The 17,255-nt window shown below is 40.1% G+C and overlaps 1 protein-coding gene across 2 annotated transcripts in view; it reads left to right on the top strand.

The window, feature by feature from the left end:
* LOC130916840 (CUGBP Elav-like family member 2) overlaps nucleotides 1-17,255 on the top strand; it is a 60,252-nt gene that overhangs the window by 16,338 nt on the left and 26,659 nt on the right. For both annotated transcript variants that reach the window (XM_057837873.1, XM_057837874.1), the window contains exon 2: nucleotides 11,778-11,968. In XM_057837873.1, coding sequence (XP_057693856.1) covers nucleotides 11,778-11,968 — 191 coding nt within the window. The remainder of the gene's footprint in view (nucleotides 1-11,777; nucleotides 11,969-17,255) is intronic.

The following is a 17,255-nucleotide window of genomic DNA, read 5'->3' as shown; positions in this document are numbered from 1 at the left end:
AATAATGCCATTTAAGACATTTTTTCTCTTGTCGTATGCTCTTTAAGCATTGTCATTACCTGGGTAATGACAAGCATGATGTTTACTCTCGGTCTTTTCCTCATCGCGTCTCGAAAACCGCGCTGATTGTATTTTAGTTCTGCTTTATTTAGCATATTTCAATAATCGGAATTTGGATGTTTGTGAATCGTTCTCGAATCTTCCACGGCCGAATCGCAAATAATTCAAGAATCGGAAATTTCGCAAACCTCTAACCAAACGTACAACTACAAACAGTGACACCTATTGATTTGGAAACATGCCACTGACATGGACACACATTCAGACTTTTTTTTTTTTCTTAAAGAGATCCATCCTACACTTCGTAGCGTGTAATGCTTGTTGAAGACTCCAATTACAGTTAAAATAAGTCTAATAAGTCGAGCAACACAGGTCAGAATTTTTTTTAAGAGCTTATAAAGATAAAAGTGACTTGATAATCGATTACAATAAGTGTTTTCAGTCATCTCAGAAATGTGCCATGGCTCAATTCAGTCAGAAGCAATCGCTAGTATTTTAATTCCACGTCATTATTGGTATGCGTATGTCACGTCTGACTTTAATATAAAAAAACAGTAATGTTTAATCATTAAAAAAAAAAAAAAAAATCACTTGGATACAAAAAGTTAATATTATGGCCTACATGACCTAAAAGTGATGTCCACATAGGTATATACAGATATTAGTTTTTTTTTTTTAAATGACCAAAAATATTCACTTGCACCATGAAGAGCTTAATGGTTGTCAGCAAGATGTCTAAGGAGGTTTAAGGGACATAACTGTTACTTGATCATCAAAGAGGCCGAGTGTTGTTCAGTATTAAAACCCCTTGATGCCTTCTGGGGTGATGGCGAAATTACAGATCAAAGCGGCCTTAATGCTTTTGGAAAAAATTTTTTTACAATTAAACATATATTTTTTATTATTTTATCATTTATTAGTATTATGTATTTTTTTTCTTGATTTAGCAACTACTTGAAATCAAAAACATTTTATATTTTGGCTTTGAGGGGTTAAAAAAATACTTCGAGGGGTTAAAAAAATACACTCTAAAATGCTCCAATGGCATAGTAATTAGAATACTGGATTCTAAAATATTTTTTGCTATTTTTGATAGCGTTTCAAAACCTGAACCTTAAATGTGGTTTTACAGGCATATTTTCATTGAAAACTCAGGTTAATAGTGTGCCACTTGAAGTAATTTTCACTTTTTGACAAGACTACCTGATATGCTGAATGTATAAGTACACCCCGTTTAAATTAATAGCATTTCTCCCCTTTGCTTCCATTCGGCACTGTGCGATGGCCAGATTACCGATTGTGCAAATTTTGTGACAAGAGTCACAAACAAAAGATGATGCTGGGAAGCGTTACATAAGACTGGAGCGCACACACTTCCCTTGGTAGAATCTTGTGGTTTCTATCAGGTTTTAAAAATAATGATGTTGTGTCTAAATGTTAAAAGCTGTCTTTTAAATAAGGGTCCATCTTTTCAGTGAGTGACTCGGAAACGGCAGTCTTTCTCTGTGGATTGATGCTTTTGTGGAGCAGTTAGTTCGTGTGTGCAGCATGCAGACTATATTTAGTGCCTGCTATTCATTTAGTGTCCTAGTTGTCGTCGGCGCAGTGTTCTGTCTCCCATCCAACATTCCTCCACCACACAAATAAGACAAGTGGGAGTCCAGGCTGTTAAGTGAAGGTGTAATTGCCCCCTTTTTTCTGCTCTGTTGAAATTAATTTGAGATTTGCCCATTGATAGTTTCACCACTGGCTCACCCTGGCTTTGCTTGAGCATCATCATCTGCGACCTCCAGGGACCCCCAGGTGCCATTACGGAGTTAATGGCGCAGGCGTTGTCATCCTCACATGCTGCCAGCCTTTTAGCATATGGACCAATGAAAGTCTTGATTGAGCGCGTCTGTCCTCACACAGGGGACGTACAACAATGAAATCAGGCCGCGCGAAGATGAATGGCAGTTACCGCCGGCCTGGAAATAAAGGAAAGTGGACCGCAGGGTTTTTTTTTTTTTTTTTTTTTTTTTTTTTTTTTGCACAGTAATTATTGCACAACTGAAGTGGTGCAGAATGCTTCTCATTAGCTACTTGGATCATCTAGGAGGAGCTTTTTAGTTTCTCAAAGCCAAGCTTTCAGCATTAAAAAAAAAATATTGAATTTGCTGGTTTCAGAACAGGTTGTTATGGCACTTGTGTAATAGCTAGCAAGCAGCTGTTTTGATTGACAGACCTCCCCCATTTTTTCCCTTTTCCCTCAGCAGTTGTCACCATGTCAAATAGAAAGCGTAATAGCTGTGTATGTGCAGCGTGTCGCCACAGCCTCAGGCTACCAAGCAAAATCTGCTTCTACTGTAAAAGAGAAGGAAACAACATGGGTTTGCAATCTTGCCCCTACTACAGCTGCCCGATAATCAATATTTTAATTACAGCAACATCGCAGTAGTTGGACACTGCAAGCTCTGACAAACACTTAAGTAAAGGCAATGTGTGGGGGAATTCTAAATGTTTGGAATTATTTTAGCAGCACAGCGTTGGGGCCTTAAAGTATAGCTCTGCTTCTCATGATTATTTTAACAATCGGTTAGTCTGTTGATTATATTAATTGATGGTTTGGATGAAAAAATAATTTTGAACATCCATGCATTTATATAAAAAAAAAGACCAAACAAACAGGGTATTATATACATTTCAGAATGCTTAATATCCAGAAAGTGTTCATGATTCAGTTTGTCCTCATGATTATCTGAAATAAGGCAAAAAAAAATGTTAATCGTTTTCCAAAGTACTGCATATCTTTGAACAAAACCTTGTTGTGATTAAACTAGGGCTGTCAAACGATTAAAATTTTTAATCAGGTTAATTACAGCTTAAAAAGTTTAATCGCAATTCAAACCATCTATAAAATATGCCATATTTTTCTGTAAATTATTGTTGGAATGGAAAGATAAGACACAAGACGGATATATACATTCAACATATGGTACATAAGTACTGTATTTGTTTATTATAACAATAAATCAACAAGATGGCATTAACATTATTAACATTCTCTTAAAGCGATCCATGGATAGAAAGACTTGTAGTTCTTAAAAGATAAATGTTTGTGCAAGTTATAGAAATTTTATATTAAAACCCCTCTTAATGTTTTCGTTTTAATAACATTTGTAAAATTTTCAATAAAAAAATAAACTAGTAGCTCGCCATTGTTGATGTCAATGATTACACAATTGTCATGGTGCTGAAACCCATAAAATCAGTCGCACCCAAGCGCCAGCAGAGGGCGACAAAAAACAAGTAACAAGTGGACATTACACTGTGCTGTCATTTTAATATGTTTGAGCGGGGCATGTGTGTTAAATGCGTAAAATATTTTAAGGTGATTAATTAAAAAAAATTAATTACCCCCCGTTAACGCGATAATTTTGACAGCCCTAGATTAAACACAAAAATGTCCAACAGTCATCTTGTTGGACTTGTATGCTAAAGTCTGATGACCGTGGTGCCCTTTCCACTTATATGTGCAACTATTGGTGACTTTTTTTTTTTTTTTAAGGACTGGTCATAACTATTCTTTCCTTGTGTGTCTAGCAAACAAACAGGTGCTTAACTTTGATAACAAGTGACGAAAGCTGTTGTATGTTCTTTTAGATAAGGGTGGCAGAATTGTACATTCTAAAGACCTCTGTATCATGGTATCTTTACTCGAGTGGCCCAACTTGGTTCATGCTGGAACCATTGTTTGGACGTTTTTTTTTGGGAGATTTTAAAAAAGATTTCTCTTATTTTGTGTGAACGTTTTGAGTCACTTAATGAAGCTGTATCATTCATTCTGAGTAGCTAAAGGGAGCTTATGGTAAAGCATCACTTTAAAAAAAAATTTTTTAATGAAGATTCTGAATATTTTGTCCCTTCAATATCAGTGTCGCCAATGTCGTAACCTGCCTTAGTACATTATGTGCTTCAGAAGTAGAAACAATGTACTGTCGTAACTGTCTGAAAATGGTGCAGAATTGACATAAGTTTTTGACATAAGGAAAGTGTTTGACATGACAAATGAACATGCGGCTCTTCGAGTTCGTTGCCCTTCTGGCCGTCGGTGAGTTCTTACTTTAGCTCACAGTGGGAGGTTTTAAAACATCTTGGAGACTGATCTGTCGCACATTGAGGAAAACAAAGTGCATCTTATTTCTCCATGGAGAGTTTGTAAATGTCCAAGTGCCAGCAAATTGCAGTTGCGTTACCATTGTAAGAAGTTCATATGGTGATCGCAATCATCTGTGCTATGAACCAAAGAGTTGCTCATAACGTTCATGACAAGGAGGCTGATGTGCTATAACGGGTCTTGTGGAGGTGTCGCTGACATGCTTGCCCGGTCAGAGCACAGCAGCAGGACAGACACATGGCACAGATAAATCACCTGCTTTTACTGTCTGTGGGGTAGGAAGCAGGCCGCTTTGGGTGTGTGTCAGCTGCTGGAGGGCATCACTGCTTTCTGGCCCATCAGCAAAACACTTAATTGCGGCTATGGTCGGTTTCATAAGCAGAAAGGCAAAGGTGACTGGAAAAATACTTGTTTTCTCAGTCTTACTCTTAGTCCTTTTGACTTGATGAGCTGTGATCTTCGCCTTTTGAAAGAAATCTTGACATCGTTGGCCCAGTACATGGTGTCTGATAATCGCCACAATGTCCTGAACATTTTGTTCCTTGCGTGATGGGGCTTTTAAAGGGCTCAATGATAAGTTTTTTTTTTTTTTTTTAGCCTATGACAAACTTGAACTTTCCTTGTTAAAAAGATTGCAAGCTTGTTAACAATAAACGGTTAGCATATTAGGTTACTGTGATGATAAGTGATATTGGGCAAATTAAAAATACCTAGTCATCAATCTGGATGAGGGCTAAATGATTTGGGATTTTTTTTCCCTGACTAAATATTGCGATTTAATATGTGATTTAAAAAAAATCCAATGAATTACAAAAAAAAATCATTCAAAATACTGTGACCACCATGATATTGTATACAGCCAACATACAGTGGGGCAAAAATATGAAAAAAGTATTTCGTCAGCAAGTTGGTTCTCCCACTTAAAAAGATGTTAGAGGCCTATCATTTTCATCAGCGGTATACTTCAACTATGAGAGATAAATTGGGGGTTAAAAAAATCCAGAAAATCACACTGTATGATTTAAAAAAAAAAAAAAAAAATTATGGTAGAAAATATTTGGTCAATTACAATAGTTTGAGCCCTTTGAGACGGCGTTGTTGTGATCTAGGGCTATACAAATAAAACTGAATTGAATTGAATAGTTTATTCTCAATATTTTGTTGTATACCATTTGTTGGCAATGAAAGAACATTTTTCTATAAATCTTCTCAAGGTTTTCACACACTGTTGCTGGTATTCTGGACCATCCCTCCATGCAGATTTGCTGTAGAGCAGTGATCCCCAACCACCCTGGCCCGTGGCGAATTTGCTACCGGGCCGCAGAGAAAAAATAAATAACTTAACGACAACAATCTGGCCTGTGACTTTTTACACATCAATATGTCTGTCTACTAATTCGAGTAGAGATTTGTGAACGTTGTCCTCTAGTGGTTGGTCACCATTACTGAGGTTTTCTCACACCTATAGCAGGCCAGCGTCAGTTAATGTAAACGGTAACGTTAGCTGCTGTTGGCTGTGTGCTGCGGGCGGAGATGTCTTCTGACAGCTTTTTTACGGGGAAAGTGCAACCTGCTAGGCCAGAAGAGGGGCCTACAACCAAGTCCATTCTGCATAGTATGTGGCTAAAAGCTAACAAACGATGGAACAAAAGCGAACACACTGAGAGTATCATACCTACAGGCGACTGTTGCTAAAGCCAAGAAACCTTTCACGATTGGGGAAGAACTCGTTATGCCTGCGACCAAGGATATTTGCTTTCAAGTTTTAGGAGAGGCCCCTGTTAAAAAAGGTTGATTTAGTGTATGGTTACATTTTACCTGCACTAAATGTTCGTTTTTAGCCCTGTCATGTTATTTTATATTTACTGTAATTTTCTTCCACACGCTGCTGGGCCGTGAAAAAAAGGACCACATCACACCGGTCAGTGCTGCAAAAAAGGTTAGGGACCACTGCTGTAGAGCATTGATGTTTTGAAACTTGCTGGGCAACTCACTTTCAACTCCCGCCAAAGATTTTCTGTAGGGTTGAGATCTGGAGACTGGCTAGTCCACTCAAGGACCTTGAAATGCTTCTTCCAAAGCCACTCCTCCATGATCCCTACAAGGACCCTGAAATGCCTCTTACGAAGCTACTCCTTGGCTAGTGGGTTTGGGATAAATGTAATGCTGGAAGACCACTCAAAATCTGATGATAGTACATGCCTCCATTCATTCTTTCCTTCACACTAATCTGTCATCCTGGTCCCTCAGCAGAAAATGATACACGATGTTTCTACCCCCATTCTTAACAGTAGGTGTGGTGTTTTTTTTTTTTTTTGTTGCAACTCAGCACTCTTTCTCCTCCAAACATGAGTGGAGGAAGAAGTTGTTACCAGAAAGTTCTATTTTGGTTAAGTCTTACCATAAGACATTCTCCCAATCCTATTTTGGATCATCCAAATGCTTTCTACCAAACTTCAAACGGGCCTGGATATGTACTGGCCTAAGCAGGGAGTCCTTGTCAATTAGTATGTTACTGGGGGTAGCCTTTGTTACTGATGTCCCGGTTCTCTAGAAGTTATTTACTTGAGCCCCTTTCAGACATACGCTGAACTCCGGTTAAATCCCGGGATTTAAACGGGTAGCCTAATGTCTGAAAGCAATTTCCGGGTCGACTGACACGGAAATGACCGACATTAACCGGGTCACGTCTGTTTTACGAAATTTCAAGGTTTGCAGTGAGTCAGCAACAGGCACACTTTGGCAAAATAGACAATGTTTATTGATTAGAAATTGCAAATAAATGAAGTTTATTGATTATAATTGATTACAATCCCACAAAGGCAAGCAAAAAAAATAACCAGAATAACCACAGCGTTAGGTCTAGATTGTCACTGATTTCGTCTATAACCCCAACAATGCAGTCAAAACACACACAGGTACAAGAAACAATGGCGCTAGATATATAGTTGTCAATGCTACTACCCCCACGCCACAGTTAAAGCACAACGAGTTCCCTGGTAATGAATCAAGCTCCTACCTGTTGACAACGAGTGGAGAGCCCGCACTCCAGGTCTGAGAATCCCAGGAACAAAGCCAAGCGATTACACGTCAATCCATGGCAGACTCTGGCGTGGCCCGGAAATGTCCGGCTCTTTATTGGCACATGCCACGTGAGAACAGAGATGGCCAGCCCCTGCTCTCAGGAGGCACCCTGCCTGCCCAAAAATGGTAATCTTAACATGTTTTGCTCAACCTCTTAAGGAGATGAGGCTCGTGTCCAAATATGATTGGTTCACTCGTTGTACTTTTTAGCAGCAGATGGTCTGTATCAGGTATCTTGGTAACCATAGCAATAAGCTAAACCGCGTCAAAGTGGCGGGCATAACCTGATAAGAAATTGTACAGTCAGTCCAAAAGAATGTGTGCACATCAAAAAACAGCCACACACAGTTTGTTACTCTTAAAGGCACTCTCAAAGGCAGTTATTGCTATATAAATATGCAGTTGTTGCTATATGTGTGTAGTTATATATGTGGATCCAGTTCGGGTCACAAAAAGGTCACAAGAAAGGTGTTACAGGTGTTTTTCTCCATTCAACGTCCTAGTATAATGTCCTGGATTTACCCAGAACGCTGCATGTGTGAAAACAACCGTTAAATTCCCGGGCCACAGCGCAAAGGCTGATGACGTAAACATCATGGCGGGCCCATCGTCATATGCTTTCTTCGCAGGAAGACGAAAAACGGTAAACAAACATCGCAATTATCAACATGGCAAACAGGAAAGATGAAAAACTTAAAAGCAAAATTAAACTGGAAACATAACAAGATTAAATTCCCCCTGGATCTTTTGGAAATGTGTGGTTTATTTTGTTGCCGATGCCAACCAAAAATGACTTAATGTCCAGGTTATAAAATGAGAGATTTGTGCCGGAGAAGGAAGAGCCTCTGATACCGGCTGCAGGACTTCTGTTACTTGCCTATATGTGCACTCTCAGTCAGTCCAATGCTTGTGTTTTTCCTCATTTCTGGTGATGTATTTACGATTTCAGTTTATAGTCAATGAACACAGCAACATTTGTGCCAAAAACAAGGTACATGGCTTGACCTTGGACTTCAGTAATTATTTCATAGTCCATGCTTTGTTTAAAACGCATAATTCAATATCAACATTTTTCCCCCATAGCCCGCGGCAAGTGTTTCACACTTTAGCACATTCATAGTTGTTTGGCTTTTCAAATTAAAAGCAACAAATTTCTTTTGCGTGCCCAGAATATATCGTTTGCTTTTATTTTTGAGGGTCGTCTATCAGGATTCACAGATAATCCCAGCTGACCGCATGTTACGAGTCAACATAACTGCAGCCTGCCAAATGTATATGGAACACTTTTAAGATCAGGTGAATTAGTTATATTTCTACAGTATGACAACGGTAGTTAAATTTTTGGGGGCGCCAGAAATGTAATGTGTGGTGCCAGGGCGTGAGAGCTACCTGAAATGGGTGAGATGCTCAATGCATGGGAGTTGAGAACCCAGTTGTGGAGTGCCCAATAACCATGACGAGCTAGTTGCCATATTAGAGTAGCTGTAACTACCCAAAACATATTCTTTGTGTGTTTCTTACATAATTGGCTAATGATGATGACTCTCATTAACTGGGCATTCAAACTAATAGCAAAGGTCTGAAACATACTTTCTGGAAATGTTTACTTAAATATTCGGTTCAATGCTTTTGTGTCTCAAAACCAGCTAAAAAGAACAGCATTTATTACCCAAAAAGAATATTTTGTGTTTTTGGCATTTCTTTAAATCATTGTTTGTTATGATACTTTTTTAACATTATTATTTTTTAACAATGCTAGCAGCAAAATGGCGTCAGAACACTGATAAAAGCGAAGAAATGGTAAGCACACCCACCAGTATCTGAGCAGACGTTAGCCTTCCATGTATTCTGAGACTCCCCCTGTGTCAGGCCATTGTGCTTATAGCCGAGTGGTGAATAGTGTTCGGCAGCATGGGGAACAATATGTGATTGTTCCCCTGCTGTGCCAAAGAAGCTGCGGGTTACTCCCTGTACCATCCCCAGTTCGCCTGATGAGGAGGAAATGTGCCGCAAAGTGCCGCGAAGCAGCCATTCGTGTAGATTTGAAAGCTTTGCGGTGCCTGCTTAGTAGGGGAGGAGGCTAAGGCCACACGGTTCCTAAGTCCGTCGGCTATGTTGACAGCGCTGTGGGAATAAGAGCTTTCATAGCCAAGCGTGGATTCGGATTTCTGGAGAGAGAGAGAGCGGAAGTCCTATTTGTTAGCATGTCGTTTAAATCCCTCAAGGAGTTTGGCGTTTCAGCTGAGCGTCTGGGCTCCATTTGTAAGAGATTGATGGCTCGTGTACAAAGGTCTGTGTGCAATATGGCTATTTTGTTCTCACTTTGACAATGTTTCAAGTTCACTAATGTAACACCGGGAACATGGTCTTCATCTTTTTGTAGCTTCATTGGCACCTTTCAGTGCCACAAAAGCCCAAACACAACATTAGTGCCGCAAATGACAGTGGATAGTTTCAGTTCATTCTCACCAGCAGTTTTGGAAAGCTGTTGTGTTTGGTTTCCTTCACAGCTCACTCAAGGTAGTTGGGAATCTGCCATGACGGCGTTGAGTCAAGAAAAATGGCTCGATTTGCTATGCTATTCTCAGTATTTTTCGTCGCTGCATAGAAAAAGCCCTGCTTTGGGACAACTATAAGGATGACTGTTGAAATTGGAAAAAACACTGTGGCTAATAATGCACACAGAAGATCATTTCATCTGGAACAGAAAAACGTGACATGTTCACAGCCAACCTCATATATCGTTAGCGGATTTTGAGCATTTTGATATTTTCGAGACACACAATATCGTGCTCTGATTTTATACAGCATACATCAAACCCACAAAGTGAAAGGATGGGCTCCACTCTTTCACCTGGAAACTGTTATGCCCCTTTCCCACTGAAACTATTGGGTCAACGCGCGTTTTTTCCAAGCCGATGCAACCCACCAGCAGTTGGCATTTGGCACCTTTCCCATTGACAAAAAAAAGCAGTGTCTTTTTCCCCCCCCCCACCCGTCTAACCCCCCCACCCCTCCTCAGCCGTGCGTAAGGTTACGTGACATCATCACGGTAAAATGCGTGTTGACAATTCATTCAGATCAAGGAAGTAAACAATGCAGAGCAACATGTAAGCTTCCTTTCCGTTTGTGTTCTCCGTTTTCATGCTTTTTACTGCCCTCAAAATGATCGAAATGCAGCAAAGGATCAACATTCTGCTTGTGCTGAGGCAACGTAGGTGACGTGAATTCTTCTTCTTCTACTAGCTTTGTTGTTAGCATCGACGTAACTACAGTTGTGGGGCGTGTTAAATGGGAGGAGACTGGCACGTTGTTATGACGCATCACGTAATAGCCTACGTCACCACGTAGATTAGGGTGTTGACTGTTGACCCGGGGTTTTGCTTTCACACTGCAAGACGATCAGAGCCGAGGTGATTTTAACGCGGGTCGCTTGGCGGGTTGATTGACACGGGTCGAGGCGGGTCGCTGCACCTTTCCCACTGCCACCAAAAGCCGATTGTTAGTGGGTTGACATGGGTTTTTTGGCCAGTGGGAAAGGAGTATTAGAATCTACTACTTTCTTTGAGTAATCAGCAGACGGAAATAGGGAAGCTTTCCAAATTTTAGGGTTTGTTTTTACTGAAGCGAGGGAGAATATTAACCTTTTGTAATACTAACCACATCAAGCAGAACAATTATTTTGTTGGTGACTTTTCACAACAGATTTAAACCTTTTTGCAACAGGGCACAAGTCTGGAAGTGTCCAACTCGGGTAATTCCCGGTACATCTCCCCATGTAGGAAAGCCATGACACGGGTCACATTACATGGGAATTTAGCGGGATATAAGTCCGAAAGGGGCTAGAGTGTCTTCTAGCCCTCCCTGTCAATAAATATACTACGAGTAAAATTGTCATGGGCAGTGACTCAGTAGAGTGGCCCCATATTGATTCAGGGCACCTGATAGTGACATGTCCATGTAAAGGTGACGCTGCTTTTAAAATAATGTCTTTTTATAGACCTATTCGTTTCTCCAAAAGTGGGTCATGGATAACAAAGCCAATGTGATGCCCTATTAAATGTTTTAATCAAGTGAGGAGTAGGTTCTATTAACATTTTGCCTTTCGTCTCTTCTGTCCACTATTATGTGGCTAAGTCTTTTCTTTTTATGAACTCAGCTAAATGTTTCCAACTGCATTCTCCATGACATGCAAATCTTTTCAACCTTCCCCCCTAATAGAATTATATTCGAGAATCTTTTGTCACTGCTTGGGCCCTAAATTTCCAAACCCCATTATGACAATTATAAAGGCGGATTCTCACTGCAGAAAATATACCAATTTCCATTCAAGTGATTAACTTAATGGTGAACTTGGAGTTCAAACATTTGGCCAATAACCAATAGATTGACAGCAGAAAAAATACTTGCATGGTAATTTCACAATCAAACTAGAGTGATAAAAATTGTTCTAATACCATGCATTTCCCCTCCCCAGCAACGGCATGAAAATGAACGGGTCGTCGGAGCACTTGGATCAGCCAGACCCAGACTCCATCAAGATGTTTGTGGGACAAATCCCTCGCTCCTGGTCAGAAACAGAACTCAAGGAGCTTTTTGAACCTTTTGGAGCAGTGCACCAGATCAACATCCTTCGAGACCGCACCCAGAACCCCCCTCAGAGCAAAGGTAGTATCTATGTTCATGCTAAACCTGCTCCTTGATGAAATCCGACAGTGTCTTGAATGTGTCGCTGTGCGTGAAAAACCGTGAACCGATCGTTGCCATCTATCACCCACAGTCACATTTCAGCACTATCCCCCCCGGGCAGTGAGCAACATAACATTGCTTGTCTGTTCTTGCAGCAAAGCCATGTTTGTGCTTCCACATGACTGCATTCAGAAGTCTTCAAACCCATTTCCATAAGCCGCATTAGAGAAGATTTTCTTTTTACTTTTTACTCCTCTGCTAGTTTTAAAAGCTGTATTGAATGAAAAGCAAGGTTATTTATTACATCTGTGTACTTTTTGTGTGTGTGTGTGTGTGTGTGTGTGTGTGTGTGTGTGTGTGTGTGTGTGTGTGTGTGTGTGTGTGTGTGTGTGTGTGTGTGTGTGTGTATCTCGGTTTGCTATGCTTTTTTGTTATTGTTACATATTTCAACAAGTGATGCAGTTCAGTTCATTCCAGTATAATTAGAAATGTTGAACCGTTTTTCCAGTGTTAAGATGAAGAGGAAAGTATTTAATGCCCCCAATTGTTTCTTTTGTCTATAGAATTGTTAAAGAAGACGGTAAGACTTTTGATAAACTTAGTAGGGATGATCGGATCACATATTTTTGCGTCCGAGTCACCTGATTTTGAGAATCTGCTGATACAGTCCCAATCCGATACCAGGAGAACTACCGAGCTTCTCTGGCAAGATCAAAGCTACACCCCTGTCAATCATCGTTACATTTACATAACTAACTCCAAGGCACTGCTGACCAAGAAAAGCAGCTTCCAGCAGTGATTCCGATCCTCTGAAAAATGGCGCGATTGGCCTGATCAGATCGGGACATCCCTAAATATTAGATACGTTTTTGTAACGTGTCAGGGCTAGTAGGGTCTGACCTTATGGCAACATTTTGAGACCCTGTATACACACTGGTCTTTTCTCATCTCTCACCGTAGTCCAGTGAATTAAGGGTTTATCCATCCTGTTATTTTATTTCATGTTTTTCTTGAGGGTTTGTTTACTGCACTTCATATCTCCCACTCAGAGGTTGTGCTAGACATTTTCATTGTCTGTCATTTTGACTGACAGGGTCATAAAAATCCGGTCATAGTCTATTTTTACCCGTCACTTAAATTTTTAAAATGATAATGATGACATATTCAATAGTATTTAGTATTCATTCATTTTTAATTAATATTGTAACGCTTGCTTGGCGGCGAAAAATTAGACACGGAAGTCGTGGTATTTTTCTCCCTTTTTACTCTGCTTACCGCCAGCAACTCCGCCCCCAAAGAAAAAGAGGCAACGATATAGACCCCAATCACCAACGTCACACAATGATCTTAATTGTGGTTGTCAGCCCAAAATCTTCTAAATATATATTAAATGCATCTTACCAGATATAAAAAGACTACTACATAGTCTGTGGTGATCGTTTGGTGCCCAGATTTCTTGTCGAATTACAGCAGTCCATCTCGCTCTCATCTTCGGGTCTCTCAGAATACGGTAGAACTTCAAGTCTCGATTATTAATATTAACGAGCAGAAAAACACGCCGTAATAGGAGGCATGTACGTAGCGGTAATGTGTAAACATGACGAGCTGACACACAATATGGCGGCTCCGGTCAGGGGGGCGGAGTTGTGACGTCATGTGATTGGGGTCTATACACAGGCGGCAATCTTGTCCATCAATTGGATGACGCGCTGGCACACCGGGTGCACCAATAAGAACCTCGCGTTGATGTGTCAATCACGGTGCCGCCGCCGGCCCCCGGTGACGCTACAATATTCTGACAGAAGAGCCAACGACGTCATGCATTAAGAGAGACAATAGCTAATTAATATGCTAACTCGCCACCCTGTGGTCTGGGGTGTGAATTGCAACCTGTCAAAATGACAGACGGACTTCAGTTTTTTCCGTCACCGTTTTAAAAAACCGGTCAGCGACGGAAAATATCCGGTTAACGTGACCCCTGCTCCCACTCAATGTTATTTGGGCTCATTCTCGGTTTGTAAAAACCATAGAGCTAATTCTCTCTATTTGCACCTAGTATCAAAGTAGCCGGCTATCATAGCAACGTGAAATATCAACACACATTAAATGTAATTAACCACATGTACTCCATGTGATCCATGATTATGCTAGTCATCACAGATGTACAGTTGATCGCTTTTTCTATGTTTGGTGACATGCTATTCACATCCAATTGTCAAAGGTGCTGTGAAGTGGATATCTGTCGACGGCAGAAGGTGGTATTGGACAAAATGGCAGGCCCCTATGATGTATGAAAATTGAAAAATCTATCAGTTAGTGTTATTTCACAAACATAATGGTGTGTTTTGACGTTTGGCGACGCATACAACAGATTATTATAAAAAGTATTGAATTCCCCTTTCAGGACTGGTTATTTTGGTACCCACGTCACTTTTTGATGAAAATGGCAAACAAATGCATGTTACACTTGGTTGCCTGATTGGATTGTTGCTTTGGAGTTTGGAGACAGTGAAGCAGTAGCCTGCTATCTGATGGACTGCAAAATACTGCTGGAAACATTGTCTCCTTTAAGTAACTGTAGGTGGAGAAAGTCATGTGGCAGTGACACATCACCAAAGTTTACATTCACTGGACGCTGGAGTGATGTCAGCTTGGAGGCAATTATCCTCCCCTGAGTGGTCATGGTCGTCAGACCGGTTTAGATGTGACTTCTCCATGTCCAAATTGTGACCATTGACTTAACGGTGTCTGGCTCTATTGCGGAGTAGTTGTGATGTGTCCTGAATAGCTCGTCCTGTTCAGTCCACATCAGGGGACGCTTGACCGAGAAAACGGCCTCAAAACTTTGTATTGAAACAATTTGTATGATTACCCCTTAAGTGAACACTTGACGCTTTTTCACACCTGGCATCTCAGTGCATTTCAAGGGAGTACCTATGTCCAATTAGGGCTTGAGCTATCAAATACTTTAGTAATCGAGTATTATACACAAAATTCCTTTGATTAATCAAGTAATCGCTAATTGGATAAAACATTTTTTTAGATGAAGAGCAATTCTAAATAGTCATGAGAAAACAAGACATTTCACCTAATATTGAACCATTTTTAGACAATCAATGTCTTTATTTTAGATGTACATTGTTGAAAACGGGCAACAATTGCATCTCAGATGTCACTATTTAAAAAAAAAAAAAAAAAAAAAAAAAAAAAGATATATATACAGGGTGTTCCAAAATGATTGACCCCATTCTAAATGCCCTTATCTCGGAAACTACTTGATGAATCTATGAATCTTAATGAAACTAAATACCGTAATTTCCCGAATATAAGGCGCACCCGTGTATAACGCGCACCCCAAATTTACTTGTAAAATCTAGGGAAAATTATTGTACCCGTTTATAACGCGCACCCTAATTTTAGAAGAAAACAGAGCTTGTGTACAGATACAGAGATGTCATTTTACTGACTGGTGAAACACAGCACAAGCATAGCACATTGGTAGTTCAAAACATTACCGTAAACTGACAATATTTACGGTAATAATATGATTTGACAACTTCTCCAACTTACCAGAATCTAGGAGAAAACAAAACAGATGTGACTTTTCTTTTAAAGGCTGCTGTATAACTTGCTCGTTTCCTCATGATGAATAAATGTTTCTTCCATGGATTGATACGGTAAAATGAAAGTGAGAACGTAAGTCGGAAATCCGTGAGAGCTCATAGCTGTCAACTCGACAGTAACAAAAGGAACTATTGTTATTTGGTTTGAGTTTCCCGAGGGACTGATATAGTTGACGGACACAGGAAGTGTGTGTCCTTACATTTGTTATGGTCCGAATTGCGGAGCTGCAATAAACGTCAACTCAAATGAGTTCAAGAAACTAAATTCTGTGCTTTATGAAGAGTGAAAAAAGCAGAATTTAACACAGACGAAATCATTCGGCCGATTAGAGTGAAGTATTACCGAAACAAAACGGTGACGTCACGTACCGTAATGGTCGGCAACGGGTCGCCGCATACGTTTCTTCAACACAACGTGGCCGTGTCAATGAAAAAAAATCGGTTTATATATATATTTCTGTCTCCATCCACGTACCCGTTTATAATGCGCACCATGAGTTTACAAGTTGATTTTGGGGGAAAAAAGTGCGCGTTATATTCGGGAAATTACGGTACACTTTATATTGATGGTCATAACTTTTATTGGTTAAATATACAAAAAAAGTACAAATATTTGTTGGTTCTATGATACATTTTCATAAATGGTCAATATGAGCGCTGCCTGAGACTGCACACGTCGAGTCGGTATTCGAGCTCGTGCCAAACTCGCTGAAATTTCTTGAAATTTTTGGTACCAAGTCCTAATGTGTTTTGTAGTTGGTGCCTTCTTTGCAAAATTTGTGAAGAAGGCATGTTACACTGCCTTCGGTGACTGAGTCCGAGCATACTCTAACACGCAAAATGCCTTTTCTTTTGAAGTGAACGGCATTTCTTAACCTGAAAACGCTACACACAAAAACTTAAACGTTTCTACATAAGCTGAAAATTTGAGGTCATTCCAACTAAAACTGTCAAAATTGTTGGCCTATGAAGTGGGGTCAAACATTTTGGAACACCCTGTGTATAAAAAAAAAATCTAAAAATATTTCTTACCTAAAAATGTCATGTCGATGTTGATAACACACATCACTTAAAAGTTAGGTGTTTTTCCCATGTGTTTCAATTGAATTGAGTATGAAGAGAGTAAACATAGTATTTTGTGTTATGTCAAATACTGGGATCATGGCACACGTTTTAATATGGAGGTTGCTTGCATATTGTGACTGACAATGTTCCTTGTCCACCGAGAATGCCACTCTGCCGACGACCAGCGGCTTGTCGCACACCCCCCTCAGTCCTTGCCCGCCAGGAGAGCGCTATACTCTGCTTTTTGCTCTCTTCGTGTGCCCAGTGTTCTGTCAAAGTTTCCCCCCAATCAGAGATTGCAACGTTGTGAAACAGAAGCACGAATAAGACTGTGAAACATCACTCTGTTCGGGTTAGCATGTCTGCTAGCTGTCAAGCTTCTTGTTTTGTTTGCGCTCTCCGAAGCCGGGGCAGGGAAATGACAAAAGCCGGACTAACTCCGGTGGCATGAAGGTGCAAAAAATCGACAGTTTTGACCATTATGGAGTAATTTTGCCATTTCGTACTGAATAAATGCATTTTTAATATTTCATATTCCATTTAGCACAACAGTTATTTGTCATGACCATACTATTTAT

The sequence above is a fragment of the Corythoichthys intestinalis genome, chromosome 5 (assembly GCF_030265065.1).
Source record: "Corythoichthys intestinalis isolate RoL2023-P3 chromosome 5, ASM3026506v1, whole genome shotgun sequence".
NCBI lineage: Eukaryota > Metazoa > Chordata > Actinopteri > Syngnathiformes > Syngnathidae > Corythoichthys > Corythoichthys intestinalis.
The sequence above is the reverse complement of the archived record's forward strand: the minus strand, read 5'-3'. Positions and strand labels throughout refer to the sequence as shown.